Source organism: Nyctereutes procyonoides, unplaced genomic scaffold (assembly GCF_905146905.1).
Source record: "Nyctereutes procyonoides isolate TBG_1078 unplaced genomic scaffold, NYPRO_anot_genome, whole genome shotgun sequence".
NCBI classification, from domain to species: Eukaryota; Metazoa; Chordata; class Mammalia; order Carnivora; family Canidae; genus Nyctereutes; species Nyctereutes procyonoides.
In genome coordinates this window covers 40,081,344-40,105,573 of record NW_026575051.1, presented here as the reverse complement: position 1 = coordinate 40,105,573, position 24,230 = coordinate 40,081,344, and the positions used below count along the sequence as shown (strand labels likewise).

General features: G+C 32.2%; 1 protein-coding gene across 4 annotated transcripts in view; it reads left to right on the top strand.

The window, feature by feature from the left end:
• The window catches only part of PHIP (pleckstrin homology domain interacting protein), a 131,865-nt gene that overhangs the window by 47,237 nt on the left and 60,398 nt on the right, over nt 1-24,230 (top strand). For all 4 annotated transcript variants that reach the window (XM_055329686.1, XM_055329684.1, XM_055329687.1 and 1 more), the window contains 9 exons: nt 252-352; nt 5,104-5,174; nt 6,557-6,657; nt 6,751-6,791; nt 7,547-7,645; nt 8,467-8,620; nt 9,049-9,183; nt 21,623-21,751; nt 23,085-23,310. In XM_055329686.1, coding sequence (XP_055185661.1) covers nt 252-352; nt 5,104-5,174; nt 6,557-6,657; nt 6,751-6,791; nt 7,547-7,645; nt 8,467-8,620; nt 9,049-9,183; nt 21,623-21,751; nt 23,085-23,310 — 1,057 coding nt within the window. The remainder of the gene's footprint in view (nt 1-251; nt 353-5,103; nt 5,175-6,556; nt 6,658-6,750; nt 6,792-7,546; nt 7,646-8,466; nt 8,621-9,048; nt 9,184-21,622; nt 21,752-23,084; nt 23,311-24,230) is intronic.

Sequence of the window (24,230 nt, the reverse complement as noted above, 5' to 3'; positions counted from 1 at the left end):
TTCATTTTAATTTAAATTTTAAGTCATTTTTATAATCCATTGTATAAAGTGAACTAAAATGAAGAAATGAGTATTTCCTCTTTCTTTTAAATACATGGACTTTAAATAAGATCGTAGTCATGACCTTCATTAATTTTGGATGTTTTTTAACCCTGTTGTAGTTGCTATTTGCATAGTAAAAAGTAGGTTTATTTTTTTGGATTGTGTCACTCTCTTCTTATGAAGATTTTTTTTCTTCATTTATTTTTCAGTTCTCACCATTGTGCAGTGGCTCAAAGAGATATCTGTCTTCTACTGGGGCAGATGGCACTATTTGTTTTTGGCTGTGGGATGCTGGAACCCTTAAAATAAAGTCAGTTGCTCTTTTATTTCGTGGAATAAATTGTTTAGTTTAATGGTTAAAATTGCAATAGTATAAAGTAGTCAACAATAGGAGATGTATTTATTCTCCTCGAGTAAGTAACAAAAATGCATTCACTGACCTCTTTGATTTTCATGTTTTCCTTTGTTTTTCATGCTTCAAACAAAGTTTCTTATGTTTACGTGTTTGGGGTTTTTTTCCCCCCACCTTAGCGGTTTCCTTCAGAATACCACTCCTTTCTGTGTGCCACATAGTTTCATCCCAGTAGCTTCTTCTGGTATTGAGAATATAATCTTAAAAAGTTCCTAAGGTGGTTCTTTAGAAGAATTACAATTATTTCTGTCATACCTCTACAAATTTTAGATTTTATTATAGATCTTAGTAAACTTAGGAAAACTGATTACATTTTCACTAAACTACATCAAGGTATATAGATGCATCCTTCCCCAATCCTATAATAGCATTTTGCATTTGTGCTTTCTCTTGTATTAATGTCTTGGTTTATTAAAACAAGTTGGCTAGACAGTCTTATTTTTCAGTTAAGGACAATGAGGCAAAAAAGGTTAAACAACTTTCCCATTGTTAAAAAAAGGTCTTAAAAATTGGCAAAGCTAAGACTAGAACAATACTTCCCTGTCTGTTCATCCATGCTGTCTATGCCATGCCACCTCTCAAGTGGGTGTAGGAGGGAGAGGAAGTGCTACATTTTGCCCCATAGACAGACAGTGAATGGGGAAGTAGTGCATCCATGGTTTTGCAATGTTGAAATGGTCATCTCTGTGCTCTCATGGTAGAACATTTGGATTAGAAGGTATATCTCAATACTTTTATCTGACTTCTATTTATAAATTGTCAACCCAAGTTGAATAATTTATGAATGTCTTTATTTTAAAATAGTAATGTTTACATAAGCTTCATAAACATTAACATTCCTGGAGAGTACCTCTTATAACAGGCCATGGCAGCTAGAGTAACATTAATAAAATAAACTGTACTTGATTTGAAAAGAGGATTCTGATCAAAGATGTAATTCTTTAGAGAAAGCAAATTGATTTCATTTTAGTTGCATTCTTAATATTTAAAATATTAATATTAAAGATTTTCTGTAGACATTTAGATAAAAGTTTGAATATTTTACTGATGTGTAGACAATTGCAATAGTTAATTGTCATTTTCCTTTGAGTATTTTTTTACCTCCTTATGGACCAGATTGGGATACCATTGTCTTTCCATGTTTTGTTTTTGTAGAGAAGAAAAACATGACTAACAGTCTTAAAATTAGCATAGGAACAAAAATGTTTTACAAAATTAAACTCTCACTTTGTGCTTCTTGAGGATTTCAGTGCTAAGTACAATATTTATCTGAACTCTTGTGAAGTGAGTTTTCCCATATAAATGTTTTTTTTTTTCAGAACCTTTACATAGATTCACCTGTTAGCCCAATTACCCTATCCATTTTTTTCACATAGGTATGTTTTTTAATGTAGATATAAGTGGAGTACTGTATATAATTTTCTGCTGGTTTTTTCCTTAACATTTTGTCGTAGGTATTTGTAATAATTTTAACAGTTCCATTTTGTTCCACTGAGTTGTTATTCCATGCTTTACCTCATGATTTTCCGATTTTTGGGTGTAAAAAGTTATTTCTACTTGTTTTATAGGTAGTATTCTTCTCTGTTATTAATCGTCCCTAAAAGCTTTTAATGTATTTTTCTTTTAAGATTTCATTTATTTGTTCATGAGAGATGCAGAGAGAGAGGCACAGACAAAGGCAGAAGTAGGCTCCATGCAGGGAGCCTGACGTGGGACTTGATCCCTGGTCTCCAGGATCACACCCTGGACTGAAGGTGATGCTAAACCACTGAACCACCCGGGCTGCCCAAAAACTTTCAATTAAAGTCAGGTGTAAAGAAGTACTTTTTTTCTTAGACACTTTGGAACACCAATTTTCTTTTCCATTTTTACTCATGGCTGCCATAAATTTTGGTGGTATGTACATTGTTACTATCATGGGCTTTAATTACTGATCAAACGCAAAAAAATTGTGTTGAGCTATAATGCTTTTGTATAATCTGATGGGGAGGTGCCTTCAGCAACCTAATCTGCATTAATTGAGAAAATCAGTTCTATTAGTAAACAAAACCTATTTTGAAAACCCAAATCTTTAGGTAAATTTGCTTTTTTACAGTGTTAATGTATATGTTAACAAGTCACACTGATAAAAATGCTATTTCGTAGATACGAAATAGGAGTGACTAGGTGACTTGATAGCTTGCTGAAGAGATCTCTGAGTAGGAGAAAGCTGTCCAAGCATATTTAGATTAGATGTGAAGGAGAGAATGGAAATTCAAAATGTACAGATGATAATAATGATTACAAAATTTTTTAAAGCACTTAGACTGCCAAGCTTGTACTAAGCACTTTACATTTGTCATCTCATTAATCTTTATGACAACCATATGAAGAAGGTACAAGTACAATCTTTAGGACAGATAGGAGAGAAAACTGAGGTGGATGCTAGAAGTACACTGTTGGAACGAACCCCCTCTCAATCACTGTACCAGACTAAGAGCAATTTTTCATTGATGGACTATCTAGAACTGATTGAAGTAAATTAAAGTACTGATAATCCTCCTACTTATTGAGTATGTTGGGCACAGTAGTAAGTACTCTATGGATTAAACCCATTTCATTATCTCAGTAACTCTTTAAGATATGTCTTAGTTTTACTCTCATTTTATAGATGAGGACAGTGAGGTACAGAAATGTTAACTTGCCTAAGGTCATACACCTAATAAGAGGCAGAGCTGGAATTGCCTGAGTCCAAGGCCTTATCTTAAAATACTTCCTCAAATGTGAATTTAAAAATAAATTACTAAAAAAAAATAAAAATAAAAATAAATTACTTATACCTGTACAACTGTTTTTTGCCTTTAAAAAATTAAAGTCCTTGTAAAATGGCAGCCTATATTATTATTTGCATATCGTGATTAAGTTGCAACCAAATGATTGCTTAACACTTACAAGAATGATTGCGCCAAAAGTTAACAAAAACGTAGGGCTAGGATCCATAAGGTATTAATGAAAATAGTGCATTAGATAGCCTTTATAATTTCAGATTAATTTATTTAAATTACAGTTACTTGAATTTTACTCTGAATAATTAAGTTGTAAGAATGTTTTAGTAACTTTGTTTCTACAGAATTCTATTCATGCTCAGTTATGTTACATCCTGTGACTAAAAAAAATTGTTATGTCACTTTAAAAATTTATATACAGGGACTCATGGGTGGCTCAGTCACTTAAGTGACCGACTCTGGGTTTCAGCTCAGGTCACTATCTCAGATTCCTGAGATCTGGAGTCTCACGCTGGGCTCCATACATAGCACAGAGTCAGCTAGGACTCTATCTCCCACTGCACACCCCTTTGCATAACAGCATGCTCTCTTGCTCTCAAATAAATCTTTTTAAAAATTATTTATAAATGGGGATCCCTGGGTGGCTCAGCGATTTAGCACCTGCCTTGGGCCCAGGGCATGATGCTGGAGTCCTGGGATCGAGTCCCACATCAGGCTCCCTGCATGGAGCCTGCTTCTCTCTCTGCCTGTGTCTTTGCCTCTCTCTCTCTCTCTCTCTCTGTCATGAATAAATAAATAAAATCTTTTTTAAAAAATTATTTATAAATGTATTTTAAAATTTTTTAACAAATATTTTTGTTTTCTGTATCAGTCAAAAAGATTTTTCTTGTTCCAAATATATAGCTGATAGATCATAAGTATTTTGTACTTTTCCCCCTATATGATCTCAAAACTGAAACCATTCTGTGTTCATTTGCTATGGATTGTAGAAGTTATGCAGTGTATTCAGTTAAGGCTCTATAATTATTTTTTTAATTTTCTCCCCTGATATCCTTAGAAAAACTAGGTCAAAATGTATGTTAAGTAGGGCTTAAAAAAAATCACTGTATTGGAGCATTACAAATGTATTGTATTGGAACTGGTATGTTGTAAAAGTCTATAATTTTTCTTTCTTTAGTATCATTGATTGCAACAAACATTTAATGTCCATAGTGCTAATATAAGATATAATTTATAACCATTACATAATTGGTGTAAATATATTTGAGTGTAGATCACTGTCTTCTGTAGCTGACTATCTTGAATGAGGATTATAATTATAGTTGATCTAAGATTCAAACAGTCTTCAGATTTTCACTGGGATGAGTGTAAGATTCTTTCTGGAGTCTTAAAAGGTATATTTCATCACATCAGATAATAAATGGAGGAAAATGTTTAACAGTGTCTAACGTTGAAAAAGTTTATTACCTAAACCTGATGGTGTACATAAGCCACGGGAGACAGCATCTATTTTGCTAGTGTGCTCACATTTACAAATGACTTTCTAATGTATTTGTGCATTGCTACTGTACTGTATGAAAAACTGAGAACCTGTTAAATTTGATTAGAAGTAAGTGTAATAACTACATCTCTGACGTGGCAGTGGCTTTGAGAGTGTTTCACGTGTGGATCTTGTATAATCAGAAGCTCCTACAAAATCTGTAGGATTTTGCCATAAGATCTGCTGATCACGACACAATGATTTTCAACTTGTTTTTAGGAAGGGAGCCATCTGTTGCTTCTTATTTAATTTTGTCATTCTGTGATTATTTTTTGAAACAGCTCATTTCTGGTCTTGCTGACCCCTTTGGGGATATTTTTAATTATTTATATTTTGTATTCTAGTCCAAGACCTGCTAAATTTACAGAGCGTCCTCGGCCTGGAGTTCAAATGATCTGTTCTTCTTTTAGTGCTGGTGAGATTTTTTTTCTCCCAAATTTTCCACTTAAAGTTGTACATTAGAAAGCTTTTAGTGGAACACATAAGATTTTGAAAATACTTACTATTTTAATATAAATCATATTTGCATACATATACCAGGGGATGGTCATAAATTAAAAATACTTGAACTTTGCTATTTATTTTATGTATTCACATGACTAAGAATTTTTTTGAGACCATAATGCTCTGGTAAGAGAGAAGAGTTTCAGAATTGACTCTGTTAAAGAATAGATCTTTGAATAGTTATCGGAAGAAAGATATTTTAGATATGTTTTATATTTTCATAGAGTTTGGAAGTAACCTGTAGCTAAGTGAAATAAATTTGGTTGTAATTGTAAATCTTTGTTAATTACCTTGCTCCAAATTTTTCTTTGTTTTATAAAAGGTAGCTATATAGCAGTGCTGATACCCCATTTATGTTTCGAGTTTATACAGTAGCATTTTGAATGGATATGTCTTTTTAAACAAATTCTAACTAGAATATTTGAAATGAATTGATGAGAAAATGTAATGAAACATCAATAGATTTAATACTTAAGTGTTCCTAATACCAGTTCCTTCCACATTTACCTCCAGTTTTACTTATCTTTTCAATTGATAATTGTGGATAGCAGTAGTACCTGAGATAGGTGATTGGAAACTAATGACATAAATCTGTTTTTGCCATATTAATATCCAAACATGTTTAATTTCTCACTTCTAGATTTCTACGGCTACTGCCATGAAGATAGTTTTCCTTTTAGTAATAACAATTATAGGCACTATCCATGATTTCAGAGTACTCTGTAAGCAGTTCTGTTATATAGCACTGTTTTCAACACTGTGGGAGAGTGTTGATTCCAAGGAGAGAGGGTAAATTGCATATATAAATAATGCAATGCAAAGTAGAATATATGTGCTATGAGAAGAAGTCTTAAATAAGAGTTCAGAGGATGGCAGGCTCATTCGATTGCAGAGTTGCAAAGACAACCTACTGAAGAAATTGGGCCCTAAAACTTTGATAGGATTTTAACAGAAGAATGTGGCAAAAGAAGGACCTAGGCAGTTAAAAGGCATGTTTTCTAGGGAGCATGACTGATAATTTTAACATAAAATTATGTAATTACTTAGTGAAGTCATTTGTAGTAGAAATCTTCTATAAGTATTGAAAAATTTATCCTAGTTAAAGGTGTGTTTGTAAAGGTAAGAGTTTATTAAGTTCGGGTTAAGATGTGTTATATACTTAGGATAAATATGTATACTTCTAGAGTAAAATGTTAATCATCAGTATATATCATGGTAATGTTGCTTGCATTTTATTTAATTTTCAGAGATTTTGAAATTATGTTTTACTGATAAATGTTTGTTATTCCTCAGGTGGAATGTTTCTGGCAACAGGAAGCACAGATCATATTATTCGGGTTTATTTTTTTGGATCAGGTCAGCCAGAGAAAATATCAGAATTGGAGTTCCATACTGTAAGTACTGGTAAAAAGAATTAGATTGGAACAATTTTAAATGAGTCTAATAGTTTATATTCAGGATTCTCTTTTTTATCTGCTTATATGTAGGACAAAGTTGACAGTATCCAGTTTTCCAACACTAGCAACAGGTAAAATAATTATTTTTGTTTGTAAATTTAATTCTAATTTAAAATTTTCAAATAAAGACATTTCTTGTAGTCAGATTTTAATTGAAATTATATACAAACTAGCCAACTAAAATATAAAGGTCGTGACCAGTCATATTAAAAAGTGACTATAGCCTGAGTGTATCTTTATGTTTTGTGTTAATGTTTATTTAGCCACTTTTAATAATAGGGACTTTTATCCACCCTATATTTTTTCTGTACATGTCAGAGTGTAGGGAAACTTTTAGTAGAGTTTGAAAATATATCACAATGTAATATTTGAGGCAGAACTGTTTAATGATGATAAGCTTAAATGATATAAATGATATAAATTTTCCCAGATTCTTATTTTAAAATGAAAGAAAGCTATTTCTAAGCACCATGAGTAAAATAAGTCAAGTTCTTTAAAACTGAGAGGAAAATCAATATTTTTCCATTGGAAAATATTGATTCTATTTGTAAGGTAGTAAATAGTGGCCTTGAATCACTGTTGAATGTTATTTTGTGATTTAACCATACACATTAGAATGTATTTGTATAAATTTTTAAAAGCCCATAAAGTTGCAGAAGTTCTTAGTTTTGCAGAGAATATCTGAGAGAGTAATCTCTTGTATTAGAATGCTGTGTAAGTAAAGATAAGTACTCTCTTAGTATTTTGAAAAACAGCTCTAGAAATACTGTACATTTTGGTTAAGTACATGTGATTTGGGGGGGGGGTTGGGCTTCCTTTACTACAGATTTGTAAGTGGAAGTCGTGATGGAACAGCACGTATTTGGCAATTTAAACGAAGAGAGTGGAAGAGCATTTTGTTGGATATGGCTACTCGTCCAGCAGGGTAAGAAATCAAATTTAAAATCTTACATCCATAAAGATAGATCATTTAAAGTATGTTATATTATAGGTTGATGTGACTCTGAGCCTATAAAAACATATGTCATAATTCATGTTAAAATGATTACTTTTCTATAATAATTAGTGCTATCGGAGATAGAGGATATTTCTGAAATAATTTTTTGTCTATATGTATGAGGAGATCTGCATTAATGACTTTTTCCAGTTCAGTTTGTTAAGGAGGTGATAGTACTGTAGGAACACTTGTAAGTTTTGCTAGTTTTCTTCAGAAAGTGGGACATAACTGTATTATTCATCAGTCACAAAGAGATGATATAGTATGTTACAGAGGGATGATTATAGTATATGTAATGGTTCTCTCTAGCCAAGACAAGTTATATTTCACCTTGTAACTGTTACTTGGTTTTAGTATTTAATAAATTAACTGTACTTGTATTTGTATGTAGTAGTCTCAGATGGATGGGAGAGCAAAGCAGTTAGCAGGGCATGACACCAGCAGTAAAGGATGGATAGTGAGCAGCATGGCACAGAACTCTTGGATCTAGATAGAGTTAATAGATAACATGCTCAAGATCATCTATTACTAAGGGCTTTAGGAGTGCTGAAATCCTGGGTTCGCTGACTCAGTGGAATGATTTTTGCCCTTATTCTTTGTTGATTCAAACTTTTCTTAATTGTTGAACGATAGTTATCCATGCAATGAATGTAAATATAAATTATAAGAAAACACATTTAGGTTTTTGTCATAGTAATATTTTAATAAATAATATCAGTGTAAACAAATACTGCCTCCGTCACTTTCAGCCAAAACCTTCAAGGAATAGAAGATAAAATCACAAAAATGAAAGTAACTATGGTAGCTTGGGATCGACATGACAATACAGTTATAACTGCAGTTAATAACATGACTCTGAAAGTTTGGAATTCTTACACCGGTCAACTAATTCATGTCCTGATGGTGAGAAAAAAAAAAAAAAGACTCATTTTTATTTGGTATAATGAAGATAATTATAGAATGGACTATTTTCATTGAGCAAGTCTTTTATATAAAGTTAGCTAAAAAAATGTTGCTAAATGGATAACAGATCTTTGTGGTAGATAAATAATTTTAAAATATAGTTAAAATGGATTGGCTTGGAAATCTAGATCCTTGCTGTCATTTTAGTATGTAGGGCTGCATCAGTAGTAGTCTCAGATTTCACCAAATGATAGCGAAACCTTGGATGGTGGTATTAGCTCCGCTTCATTATACATAGATAAATTTGAAGATTTTTGCCACTTTAATAATTCTTAGAATTCAAATTCTAGAAATGTTGCCATATTGATATTTGATTGAATTTCCATTTTTAAAATTTATAATTCTTTGCCACTTCAAAAATATTTCAGGGTCATGAAGATGAGGTATTTGTCCTTGAGCCACACCCATTTGATCCGAGAGTTCTCTTTTCTGCTGGTCACGATGGAAACGTGATAGTGTGGGATCTGGCAAGAGGAGTCAAAATTCGATCGTATTTCAATATGGTAATTATCAGTCTCTTCATTTTATAGCTGCTAAAGGTTTGGGGACTTCGTGCAGGTATTCTGCATATCACAAAGGAAATCCATTTAGGAGTTTGGTTAGACATTATTTTACTTTTAAGTTTCAAAAAGTTTTGAATTGTACACTTTTATTTAGATGTTAAATTTAAAAGAAAATTGTGCATATTACAGTACATGTATATTGGTCATAACTAATTTGGTTTTTAAAATAGTTTGAACAGTGATACTTTGAGAGACTCACAAGTATGAAAATACAATATAATATAAATAAGAGAAATTTTGGAAAATAATGTGAAAAAATTTTAAATATTTATATTTTGGTATTGTATTTTAAAAGTCTTATTGCACAACAGAATTTGATTCCAGTACCATCATTTTATGTGTTTATTAAAGTTTTATTTATAAAACTTATAAGTAATCTTTATGCCTCACATGAGTGGGTCTCATGCTCTTCTAACTGAGCCAGCCAGGCACTCACATCCTAATACACTCATTTTAAAATTAAAGCCAAATTAAAGGCATTCTTGTTTTTTTATCAAATTATAGTATATTAGATATTATTTCAGCCCATTCCTCTTCACATTTTGCTTCATATATAGATTTTTAGTATATTTTGCTGAGTATTGGAATTGTAATGGTTTAATATCACATACAGCTTACTGTGCATTCTTAACACATCTCTGTAACCACTGTATGAAGTTTTCCTCAAATACTTGGTTTATCCAGTAATAACATATTTTTAATCTATTTTTATATATCAGAGATAACTTTCAACAAAATAAAAAAAACTTTTATTTCTATTTCAGCATCTTTAGATTTTTTTTTTAAATAATTATAGAAACCTCGTAATGAATTATGAAACACTGTGTAGTCAGAGTTATTTTGGCAGAGAAAAATTTCAGAAGTGTCATTTGTGAAATACAGTGGTTTGTGAAAAGAATTCATGAAAGTGATATTATACTTGATTAATAATCATAGTTAAGTTACTTCTGTATAGTCAGAAGTAATAAGATCATTTGGGAGGAATAAGATACAAGAGTTTTCATTAGTGAAGGAATTAAGTTGGCTGTCTTTATGGATACCTTACTGTATAAAAAGTAAGAATGAAGATTTGTCAAATTCTCACTCTTCTAAAAAGATTTAATTATTTGGAGTACAATTTTTAGTGACAAATGGATTTCCTTAGTGATATTGTACAGATATGTTTTTAAGAGCAAATAAGTATGCTGGTAAATAATTCATTCTTTTTCTATCCTTGTGTTTCTGGTTTGCTCCTTTTTGGGACATCTCTGTTAAATAAAAATATTAGTTGTTTCTTAATTTGTCTTTATAGCTTCAAAAGAAAACAATTTGTGGCCTATACATTTATTAGTGACTTTTCTTAGTAATTTCATATTTTTAAAAGGTATTGGTGTGTTAGTTGAGTGTTTGGAGGGAAAGTTTTCTCTCATACTTGAATACTGCTTTCACCTTTAAGCTACAAAGGTGAATTTTTCCTCATCAGGTAAGTTAATCACACTAATGTTCCACCTTATGTTATAAAAATTGGAATACATTGAGATTGAAGTGATTTGCTCTTAGACCATCATAAATTAGTGAGATAGCCAGAAACAGAAGTCAGCCATATTATATGTATATTCTTTGAAATTAGCTAGGGGATTAGTTACATTACTACTGCCTTAAAAATTGTTTTATTTTTTATTTTTTTTTTTAATAAATTAATTTTTATTGGTGTTCAATTTACCAACATACAGAATAACACCCAGTGCTCATCCCGTCAAGTGTCCCCCTCCGTGCCCGTCACCCATTCACCCTAAAAATTGTTTTAATAAGAGTTTTAGAAAAGCTATTTTTCCTGTTTCAAGATATGAAAAGCCTCTAAAGGGCAGAAGAAACAGCTTTAATAATTAACTGCAATAAGTGTAATTGGTTGGTGTCCATAGAATATTCAAATTGAGAAAGACAAAACGTAGACTTAAATAAAGGATTAAAAATATATCCTGCATTTAAAAAACTAGAAAATGAAAAGATCCTCTTTTTAATTTTTCGGAAGAGTTTTAATGACTTCCAAAATACTTGTACATATTACCTCATTTGGGTCTCATGAAAACTTTGTAATGTAATCATGGTAGATTTTAGATTTTATTACTAGATTTACGTATGGAGTAACCGTGTAGAGATGAATTTCTTTGCACAGGTTTACCTAGGTCACAGTGCTATATAAAAGAGTACTTGGGGTTTAGACCCATATTTTTTTGTCCATTGTTACTATGTTAATGCCAGCTCTGGTTAATGATTGACCATTGCACAGCTAACTTCCAGTGCTACCTAGTTAGTGATAGGTCACCAGAAGAAAATGTTTTTATAATAATATTAACTCTGAGTATAGATGTTTTAAGATCTTGTAATTTAGCTTGATGATTTTTTTCTCTCTTAATTTATAAGTTATCTAAGTGCCCTACTTTTTGCTCTTTTGTTCATTTCATTGTTTATCTATGGACAAATGGAAGATAAAGCATCCAGCATTGCTATTAAGAAAATAAAAGCAGTTTGAGGGGGGGAGTAGAAGCTTGTGCTCACTGTCCACTCTCCCGAATGTTGACTTTTGGTTATACTAGTAAAAAGTATTTGGCTGTGTAGCACCCACAACTTTTTGAGTTACTAAAATACCATATAACTCGAAGAAGTACAAATTCAAACCTTTAAATTAAATTGTACTAGTAATCATAAGTTCTATCATAAATATTTTTTGAATGCTCTATAGAGGGACTAATTATAGTGCCTTGGAAAATTTAAGGATAAATAATTCTAGTGGAATACTCCTGTTTAGACTAGAAATGGTGAAAGATTAGATGAAGTTTTATTAAGACTAAGTAATATTTCATGTGAGTTTTAAAAATCAAAGCTTACAACTTTGATTTTAAATAAATAAATTCACTGTTAAACCTATAGTTAGAAAAAAAAACCTATAGTTAGAAAATAAGGCATGTAAGTTACCTTTAAAATAATAAAAATTTGATATACAAATTCTTTAAAATAGAAGTTCAATCATCAATCATATTTTGAGGATACTGCTTTACTATTGGGTTTTCTTTTTATAATAAATAGATTTTCCACTTGAAATTCATAATACCTTTGCAAGAAGTAATAAAATCATGTAACAAAAATTATGTTGTGTTAATCAGCATTTTACTATACCTTTCTTATTACAAAAATTAAATGAAATTTTAGAAATTGTCAAAAATTCTGTATTATTGAAAAGCCTTTCACAGGTGAAAAGTTGAGCTTTGTAAATGCCCTTGTTTGACATACAGTAATTTTTAAAATAAACTTTTTAATAAAAATTAATGAAACATTTAATAAATTTAAAATATGAGACATTGAGATATTAATACTGCCCTGATAGTCATCATTCTGGTAAATATTTTAATTCTTTTTTCCCTGTATCAAGCCTTGGCTTAAACTTTTAAAAATCTGAATTTTTTTTTAGGACCCCCTAAATTTGTAGACAAGGGTTGCGATTAAGAATTGAGATAAAGTTTTTATTACTGCTTTGCTTATATAATCCCCTAATTGATTTCATTTCAGAATCTAACAAATAGATTCTCAATTTGCTAGTGGTATTGTCTAGAAAAAGTGATTTACTTATCTTTACTGTTAGATTTCCTCTTAAATCAAGGATCTTAATGATAAAAGGTGGGTGTTGGGTTTGCTTTTGTTATACACAGGAAGTATATGACAAGTGAGGTATGACAGCATGAAGTGAAATAGACAATATATGTTTCTTGTAGCCTTCCCACCATTATTTCATCCTTAACTAAAAACAAAGTAATCTTAAACTTTTAATAGCATAGTGTATTTGCTGGAAAAATGTATAAGATAGAAACTTTAATCTTGAACCTTCTTATGTCTTTTTTTTTTTATGAGCCAGATAATGAAACTAATGAGAATTTTGTAGAGAAGATTATGATAAGACAACTTATTATTTTAGGGATCCCCGGGTGGCGCAGCGGTTTGGCGCCTGCCTTTGGCCCGGGGCGCGATCCTGGAGACCCGGGATCGAATCCCACGTCAGGCTCCTGGTGCGTGGAGCCTGCTTCTCCCTCTGCCTGTGTCTCTGCCTCTCTCTCTCTCTGTGTGACTATCATAAAAAAAAAAAAAAAGACAACTTATTATTTTAAAATGCATATGTATAAATTCCAGCTCTTAAGATTTACTTATCTACATCATCTAAAAACTATGTCAGTTATTCATGTTATAGCTGAACAGTCCTTATATAACTTAAGTATTAACGATAAAAGTACATTTAGTATTTTGTCAAAGGCAGATAGTGTATATTAAGAATAGTCTAAACTATTCAGATATAGTTTAGCAAGCCAAGTATAGCTTCGTTTTTATAGTTGTTTTAAACTCTAGTTTCAAGGCTATCAAACTTCAGTTTGATGTTAAAAGGTAGATAAATTATTCCCAGAAGTAACTTGAAAATATGTGCAAACTCAGAATTGAATTTGAAGGATTTTCTAATTCCTTGAAAGAGGTAGGCAAGTTTGGGGCTTTAATATAACCAAAAGTGTTCCTAAATACAAAGTTGTTTTATAGCCTTTTATCCCTTAACACAGTAGAGCTATGTTTTAACTGTAAGTTTAAATGAATGATAAATCATTTTGAAAAGAGACTTTCAAATTTCTTAGTACTAGGCTATTTGATTATTAGATAGTAAGTAAAAGATGTTTGGAGCGAGATTGTAGACCCCACATTAGTAGCTTTCCTCCTGTTTCTGGTGCTTTTGCTTTATCTTTCTTGTTCCGTTTCTTTTCTCTGTATCTATTCTAGCTGTGTTTATGACTCTTTCCATATCTTTCTGTTTCTGTCAATGTTACTTAAAGCTGTAGTTTGTTGCCTCTTGTCTGGTTTTGATTTTAATTGAAGAGTACAATGTCTCCTTCTAGAAGGCAATTTTACTGAATTTAAGTTTTGCTTTACTTTTGTTGTTTCATGAGTAAATTCCAAATAACAATTTCTATTTAATTAAAATTTTCCTTATTTTTATAATTAACCTTTCTTTTACTTGAGATTTTTAAAAAATGTTCCAGTGTCCACTAATCCAGAACAATATATTTCTCCTTGCAACGTTCCAAACAATCAGAGGCTGCCAATCCACCACTCAGAATTTTTGCACATGCATACTTCTGACAAAATGTTCTCAGTGTGACCTCTAATTTCATTTAAGACAATTGTAGCTACATATATCTAGGAAAGGCAGAAAGAGAAGCTCAAAATAGGTATCTCATATCGTGTTCTCTTGTGAATCAAGATTTCAAGGTAAATCTTTGTTTCTCTCCTTCTCTCCTTCCTTTTTTTCTTTCATCTCTCCATCTCTTTCATTACCTATCTATCTCATCTAACAAGATGCCGTATATCTGCACTCTATGTTAAAAGGATTCTTTGATGCTTCTAGTCCTTGTTTCAGCCTCTCTGGGCAAGAAATTACCTTCAGTCTTCTGAGTATAAACTACAGTTATTGTCAGTTTCAGGTTCCTGGGGTTCTCTAGATCCTGTCTCTTTCTCATCTTTGGTATCAGAAACATCTTAAAATCATTGCCATGGATGTGATTTGTCTCTGTATCTTGTCATCCTGTATTATGTTTAGTGAATTACTTTTATGTAATTCTCTGACATGCTCTATGAGTTACTATCATAAGGGTGTTGAGATTTGATAGTTACACAGGGAAGTGTGTACAATTATACAGAATGTAAACATACAGGTGAAAGACACTTTAAATAGCAATATTTCAGTGTTTATTTTGTGCATAAACACAAACATGGAGACCACAAGGAACACTAAGACATGGTCCTTATTTTTAGCCAGCGATGGTAGCGTGGTATATGAGAAAAATAATTGCTATATCTGAAGATAGAGGGATCACTTCAGGGTGGATGATCAGAAGACGTTTTGTCGAGGAGGAAGAATTAAAATTGTGTGTTGAAAAAATAAAAATTGAGTCAGAAAGATACTCAATTATATAAATAAGAGGAATATTATAAATAGCAAAGCAGGAAGTGTTAAAACGTACGTACAGTAATTTAGAAAGTTTGTCTGGAATAGACTTTGAGAAAGTGAATGATAAGATGAAAAGCATAAGTTGATAGTTTCATGTTATCTTTTTAAGTGTAAAGAGTAGTTAACAGAGTGGGATTTTTGGTAAATTATCTTATATTTTAGAAACAAGGGGAAAAGTTTGATTGCCAGCAGTACTATTTCAAGTATGAAGTTGAATAGGTTGGGAAATAACTACTTTTATCAAATCATAATAAAAATTTGTAGGTAGTAGGAAATTTGTGAAAGAAAAATACATTTGTATTGGACTTGGTGTTTTGTGACTGATAGAGGGATTAGGGCTCGATAGTGACAGAAGATTTAATAATTTAAATTAAATTGATTAATTAAATTTAAATTAAAGTAATTTAATATGTGGAGAGTATTGAGCCTAGCTTGTATTAAAAATATTAATGGAGGGACGCCTGGGTGGCTCAGCAGTTGAGTGTCTGCCTTTGGCTCAGGGCGTGATCCCAGGTCCGGGGATCAAGTCCCACATCAGGCCTCTTGTAAGGAGCCTGCTTCTCCCTCTTCTATGTCTCTGTTTCTCTGTGTCTCATGAATAAATAAATAAAATCTTTTTTAAAAATAAAATATTAACAGAAATATGAATGATGTGAAAAACTTTTTTTTTTTTTAAATTTGTCTTTGTTTATCGTAGCATTGGACCATCTGTGTGGAAATGGCTAGGCAACACTTGGAAATAGACGACTTAGAGGGTCTAGGAGTAGAAAGAGATCTTGGAGTCTTCCATGTAGAATGCTGTTTACCTCATGGAGATAGAGCAGTATAGAGGGCTTAAAACTAAACTTTTAGAAGTAGTCCTATTTATTCACTAGGGAATGAAGAAAAGATCCAAGTCTCTTGAGAATATATTAGAAAGGTACATGCTAATATCATGTTGCAGGCCAAAGGAGGAGAATAGATTACAAGGAGGACTGATTAATAAAATTGCAGCCCTCAGTGAAATTAGAATAGAGGTGAACAGAATGCTATTAAATTGAAGATGAGTTATTTATTTTGATAATAAATGTTCTTTTGATGAAAATTAGAGCTGATTCTTCAAAATCACTTTTATATATTGGTTCCACCAAGCCAGTTACAGCAACTTCCTTTTTTACATAAATTTACTTATGTTGGCAGTACTTAAATAGCTTCCTTTAATTAATATGTAATGATGTTAACTATAAATTAAAGAATCTTCAATATTAAAGGAAACATTCATTTACTAATGGTCTTTTAAGATAATTTGATGACACCCAGACTATTGGAGTGTAGAAAACTTTCCTAAAGATACATTTTTTGTTTACACTGTAACTACCATAATCGATTAGAAAGTAGTAAAAGCATATTTTAATCTGTATGACACTATCTTCAGTATCTAGTGCACTTTCTTAATTAAATTTATTTCTCCCCAGGTAGATAAACTTTGAAAGTTCTTTATACTTAAGGATTTTATAAGGGTAATTCTTAGCATAAATTCCATTTCCTCACTGTTTTATTCTTGGGATATGAGTCTATATAGACTCACAGAATAGTGAGGGTGTCAGAATTTTAAATTATGGAGAATTTTCTAGGTAGGATGCACCCGTCTAAACAGTTATACATACATACATACATATATACATATATATATATATATTATTTAAGATGTAATATATATATATATTATTTAAGATGTTATTTGGAGAGAACACGGGTTCATGCACTAGCTGGGGTGACACTAGGGGGTAGGCAGAGAGAATTGCAAGCTGACTCCTCACTTAGCACAGTGCCCGACACAGGGCTCAGTCTCATAACTGAGACCAGGACCTGAACCAAAATCAAGTCGGATGCTTAATCAACTAAACCACCCAGGTGCTCCAGGCTCGTTCGATTTTTAAAAATATACCAGTGTTGGGGCATCTTGGTGGCGCGGTTGGTTAAGTGTCTGCCTTTAACTCAGGTCATGATCCTGGGGTCCTGGGATCAAGCCCCACATAGGGCTCCCTGTTCACTGGGGAGTCAGCTTCTCCCTTTCCCTCTGTCCCGACCCCCCAGTCATGTTCTTTCTCTCTCAGATAAAATCTTTAAAAAAAAAGAAAAGAGAGAGACAAAAATACTGACCCTGGTCACAGACATAGAATAATTCCTTAACAAGGTGATTCTGCTTAAGATAGCCTATGTTCTGGGCAGCTCGGGTGGCTCAGTTGTTTAGCGCCGCCTTCAGCCCAGGGCCTGATTCTGGAGACCTGGAATCGGGTCCTACATCGGGCTCCCTGCATGGAGCCTGCTTCTCCCTCTGCCTGCGTCTCTGACTCTCTCTCTTTTTCTCTCTCTCTCTGTCTCTCATTAATAAATAAATAAAATCTTTTTTTTTTTTTTTTAAAAAGATAGCCCATGTTCCTAATTTGTATTGGGTTTCTCTAGGATTACATACCTCTAATATTCATGTGTGTTACTCATGATTGATGTAACTTAACTTAGACCCTGTATAATTTTAGTCTACATTCTAGTGCTTTTAGAATCTAGTGCTTTTGGAATCTCATTTCCAGATTTGTCCAATTCTTCCAAAATGTCTTCCTAAATATCAGATATTAGAATTTTAGAAAGGGATAGGACTCTGATGATATTTGGATTATTTCCATCATTTCACAGAAGATTAGGTGATTTGCCCATTATCAGAGAAGTCTCTTAGGTCTTAGACCTCATTTGAGTTATTCATCTTTAATTATTCATCTTTCTGCTTCACAAAAATTACATTAGAAGCTGTGACAGTATATTCTGCCTTGAAAAAGGTACTAGTATTCTTCATTAAATATGACATCATCATCAAAGCTCTTAACTCATTAGGTTTTGTATTTTTTCAAATTCATTGTACACCTCTAAATTATTAAGATTTTGCTACTCATTTCTTGGAAATATTTCTAGAATTCTTTAGTCAGTATGAGAATTTCCCTACAAAAGAATTATTATTATTTTAACTCATCCAATCCTTTCATCTCTTGTTTTAAAAATAAAATAACTGTATCATAATTGCTGAATAAATTTTTTATTTTTGCACTTATTGGTAAATAGCATGGCCCGGATTTTCTCAGCTTTTCTTATTGTGATTTAATGTGTATGAGTTTTATTGTGTGGTCTGTTTTTACATATGTCCCAAATGTTTCTTAAGCATGCTTAATTTTATGAGAGGTAGTTCATCTAAAATTCACTTTGAAAATTTATCATTAGTATTTCCTTTCTTTCTGGTTTTTAGTTTTCTATAGCATACATTAAATAATAGCATAAGTTAAATACAATATTAAATTGTATGTTGACTTATTCTTTTGTTAAACAGCACATTTAATTTTGTAAGGGGCTTATATAACTTTAATATGGATAGAGAAGATATTTTCATCCTTTCGAGGTTGTTGGTTTGTTTTTTGTTGTTGTTGTTGTTTTTAAGATTTCATTTATTTAATTGAGAGAGAGCAAGAGAGAGAGCCGGAGGAGGAGCAGAGGGAGAGGAACAAGCAGACTCTGTGCTGAGGGCGGAGCCAAACACATAGCTCAATCTCAGGACCCTGGGATCATGACCTGAGCTGAAACTAAGAGTGGGGATGCTTAACCCACAGGGTCACCCAGGCTCCCCTTCATCCTTTTGGTTTTTGAATATAAGCTTCATTGTTTTTTAATTATATACAAATATTCAAAAGTGCCTTCATTAGTAAATTTTTTTCTTTGGGAATTCTCCTAAATACTTTAAACTTGATTTGGTGAAATCATTTCAGAAAGAAATACTTAACTTTCTTTTTTGGTTGGCTTAATCACAGCATAATCATAAAAACAGTTACAGTGTATTTATTTATAAAAGGAAAGTAAAATATTTTTCTACTTTGTATCAACTGGAAAGCCTAGTCTGCATTTTGTAGTTACGTTTATTATTGGAGGAGCCATTACTAAAGATAAACTTAGCATTTTAATTAATAAGGTTATGGACAACTTTTCTAATGGATTCATGAGTGGATTCTTTCAGTGCCTCTTTAATGAATAATGGTTAAGCCAAATAATGTGCTTTTACTTTTTTCTGATGTTCTGGAAATAAACTTTTATTTTGTCCATATAAAAATCACTTCGAAGTTACACAGGTGCCTTATACCAAGAAAATTGATACTATCCTGCCATATTCAAACGTCATGTGTTATATAGGAAATGCAGTGATCTTCAGTAAGATTAATATCTTTTCTTTGCGTTTTTAAAAGTTTTCTAAGTTCCACATCTCCTATTCTTTTAGAGATCTACTATAAATTTGGCAACATTAGTAGATAGCATAGATATAGGGTTGATTAATCCTCATATAGTCACCCCACACAAGAAAAGGAGAAAATGCAGCACAAGGTTGCCTAAACATCAATGAAGGATATCATACTTGTGAACATCTTTCTAACATCCTTTGTCATTGCTGAGTCAGACTTCTTTCAGATCTCTTCCTCTGTTCTACTCTGTACTTAGAATTGTAAACATAGGCTTACAATAATACCATTACATTTCTGGAAGTATTTATTAGAGTAGATTTATAAGTTGTTGCTTTTTTGTTTTTCATCTTTTGTGAAATTTTGAACTGAGATAAAAACATCTAACACATAACCAAGGCAATTTGAATTCTTAATCTTGAATTTTTTATGTAAAATTCTATCTAGAGGTAAACTTTTTTCAAGTGGCTACTTATTTACAACAGTTCATGTAATTTTTATTTTGCCTAGAAAACATTGAAAGAGACCTGAATCCTGACATTCCTGCAGTTTTAGTCTCTCATGTTTGGCAAATACCAAGTTATACTTATCTACTAATACTTGTGTACTAATTGGGAGAAATAGTTGTATACTTTCTCATTTTTGAACAATTTTAAGCTAGAGTTGGAATCATTTCCCTTGTCTGCTGTCTTATCCTCCAACTTTCTTCACAACTGAGAAATGATCCTGTTTCACTTATGACTCATTTTCTTGTTTGTATGGTAAATCTTTAAGTGTATTAGTCATCAGATAAGTTTACTGATTTTCTTGCATATGATTAATTTTAAGGAAAGTTATTCTTATTTCTTTTCTATTATTATCACTTTACAAAATACCATTAATAAACACCAGTGCACTCTTTCCTTCTTTTCAACATGCTAAAGAAAAACTAGTTTTCTTTTTGAGTCAATCCCATTTGTGATAATATATTAATAACTTTTTAGGCAGAGCCCTTTCTTTTAGAGTGATAGTTTCTCTTTTGACCAAAATGAAAACTTTCCTTAAGAAATCAACTATTCTTCTTCTAAATTTTAATTTCACTTCCATATTTGGTGAACTGCACATCCATTCCTGTGCCATTTTTTAACACTAACGAAAGAAAATTACCACTTCTCTCTTTTCAAAGCATTTCCTGGAATATTGGGATATTGCTAGTAAAATTCAATTGTTCTAGATCAGTGGATACCGGAACAGAGAGGAGGTATTTCTTACCTGATAATGTGTGTGTGTTCCGATTCTGCTAATCCAGAAATCCAATCGCATTTGTTGAAAATCATCCTTAGTTGTTATTTGTTAGGGAGTCAACTCCCTATTTTAGTTGTTTTCTGAAATTCAGTCCCTAGATGTGCTTTAGATAGGCTAGAACTTTTACCTCTTTCAGAACACTGCTAAAGAAGTTTTCAACTGGAACATAGTCTGAAGAAGCACTGAGAGCAAAAAAAATTCAGAGTGGTGATTGGCCACCTCTGTTTGATTGACAGGTTGCAGGGAGAAACCCATTCGTTCTGGATTAATGGAACTGGAAAACAGAAAACAATTATCAGGTAAAAAAAACCTTTTCTTTAACCTTTGAAATTCACCATTTAAAAGATGAGTCAGACCATCAAGGGAATTTATTACCAAAAAGAAAAAAAATTTAGTGTCTTGTGAGCAATGATCTCTGGCTACTTCTTCCAAGAGTTAACAAAAAAATCGCTACACATTGTCAGCCTTTGCTGAAAGGGCTTGATTAAATGCAGATAAGATGGAATGTAAGGTGCAATTACATTGTAAATGTGGCTTAAAGACATGAAGCAGAATTCTATGGGTGGGGGAAATTGATGTTCTATTTTCTGAATTTTGTCTGGTCTGTGTGTGCATAAAAACAATACTTTGTTTTTCAAGGCTGTTGATCTGGCACTTTTCATGAATATTCACAAAAATTTTGTTACTATACTGTGCTATACATAATCTTCACTTCATTGGGATGTATACTTCTACATCTCTTTTACCATAAAATTTTAATAACAGTAGTGACCAGTTCTTTATATTTTAATGGCAACTTTCTCATTGTTGGTTAAATATATTTCAGATTGAAGGCCAAGGACATGGTGCAGTATTTGACTGCAAATGCTCTCCTGATGGTCAGCATTTTGCATGCACAGACTCTCATGGACATCTTCTAATTTTTGGCTTTGGCTCCAGTAGTAAATATGACAAGGTAGAGTATCATGATTCTGTATGGGTTTTTTTTGTTTGGGGGTTTTTGAGTTATTTTGTTTTAAATCCATGGATGGTTAGGGGTTGTATTTCTTCAGGGTGGATAAGCATCATTTATGCTTTCAACCTCAAACTTGAAGAATCAATCATATTTTAAGTATTCTAGGGACTTAAGTTTTAGAGAGAGGGTATATACAGCAGTTAAATTCCTGTTCTCTGTAATAGACATTAGATGATAATTAGATCTTATTTAATCTTTACTTAGCCTGCTAGAGCAATGTACATTGTAATTCTAAAGCCAAGGATGGGAGAGATAGTCCATAGACTCTGAAATTATGTAAAATGTTTTATTTATATGGATAAAATGTATTTATCTGGGTATAAATCTGTGACTTTCATGTGGTTCTCAAAAATGTATGGCCTACTGATGGTAGCTAATATTTTTAAATACTAAAGAGCCTTATAGTGATTAAAAGACTTAAAAATTGAACAATTCATAGTTTAAGAAATTCCAAATAAACCTATAAAATTATGAAGCTATAGATGTGTCAGGTATGAGTTCACATTAATCATTTTGTGTCATTTCAAAAAATGTAGAAAATGCTCATCAACTGTTAGAAAATCACACCATGTTGATTTTTATGTTAATACTATATAAGTCACATTTATTGAATACTTAGGGGTTTTCTTAAATTGTATAAGGGATTTCATTAGAGTTTAATTCAAAGAATAAGTTAATTGAATGATTTCCCTTTGCAAAATGCTAAAACAGACAATTAGTATGTTTAATAGTTTAAAAAATAAGATAATGGTAGCTCTATGAAAGTAGTAGTAGTACTGCTGAATGATTTATACCTAGATTTGATTTTACCATTTAATTTGAAATTACACAACTTTAATTATCCTGTTAGTGTTTTATGTATGCAATCTTTTGTTACAGAGAAAATTCAAAGCAACTGCTTTTCTGATCATGAAATTTAATGTAGGAGGGACGCCTGGGTGGCTCAGCAGTTGAGCATCTGCCTTTGGCTCGGGGCATGATCTCAGAGTCCCGGGATTGGGTCCCACATCAGGCTCCCTGCGTGGAGCCTGCTTCTCCCTCTGCCTGTGTCTCTGCCTCCCTCTCTCTCTGTGTCTCTCATGGATAAATAAATAAAATCTTAAAAAAAAAAAATTAATGTTGGAATATAGTAAAGACTTATCATAAACTCAAAGAATATTCTTTTATGTTGTTGCTTAATACCATGATTTACATTAAGACATTGCCTTTCATTAGAAATTTAAAGTGATAAATTTTTATTTTTCCAATCTTCTGTGGACCTTTCTTTTTTCAGATAGCAGATCAGATGTTCTTTCACAGTGATTATCGGCCCCTTATTCGTGATGCCAACAATTTTGTATTAGATGAACAGACTCAGCAAGCACCTCATCTCATGCCTCCCCCTTTTTTGGTTGATGTTGATGGTAATCCTCATCCATCAAGATATCAGAGACTAGTTCCTGGTCGTGAAAATTGCAGGGAAGAGCAACTCATCCCTCAAATGGGAGTGACTTCCTCAGGTAAGTGCTCATTTTCATAGATAATCAAATTTTCCATTTCTAATGATGTCTTATAAAATTGCTAATTGGTAAAGCTTTGTTATTGTTTTGAACAAATGAGAAGTAAAATGATTTTTAAATCTTAAAAAATTTTTCTAATGTCCTTTGAATAATGCTGAAGTATGTACTACAGGATAATTAAGGAACATTGGAGAGTTAAAGCAATAATCTTGGTCATTTATTTGTTTATTCATCTTTTCTGTGACACCTAAACTGGTATTCAGTAGTGAACTAATCAGACACCTTCCTTGTTTTCACAGAGTAAGATTAATAAACATAGTTATAAACAAATAGTTAAAACTTGTGATAAATGTTATTAAAGGGGATAATTTATGATGTGAAGAGAGAATAAGACTAGATAGCCTATTCATATTGAAGATTGTTTTAAGAAGTGATCAACTTTTAAAATTTTAAGTAAGATAGGGATGAAAGTGTTGAGAGCTTTTTTAGTGAAATAATGGGGGGCAAAAGTCAAATTAGTTGAAGAATTGAAAGGGAGTTGAAAGACTAGAAAAATTTATGAGAGGGGCCTGGGTGGCTCAGTCCATTAAGCGTCCCAACTCTTGGTATCAGATCAGGTCACCCAACTCTTGGTATCAGGTCAGGTCATGATCTACAGTCATGGGATTGAGCCCTGAGTCAGACTCCGCCCTCATTGTGGAGTCTGCTTCAGATTCTTTCTCCCTCTCTCTCTGCCCAAACCACTCGTGCTCTCATTTTTTCTGTCAAATAAATTTTTTTTAAAGAGAAAAATTTATGAAAATATTTTAAGTTCTGAACTCCAGCATAATGGACAGAACTTCTAAGTAGATGGAAAGGATACATATGGGATGTAATATATAATGAATAACTTTTAAATAATGAATTTAGATTCTGTAAGT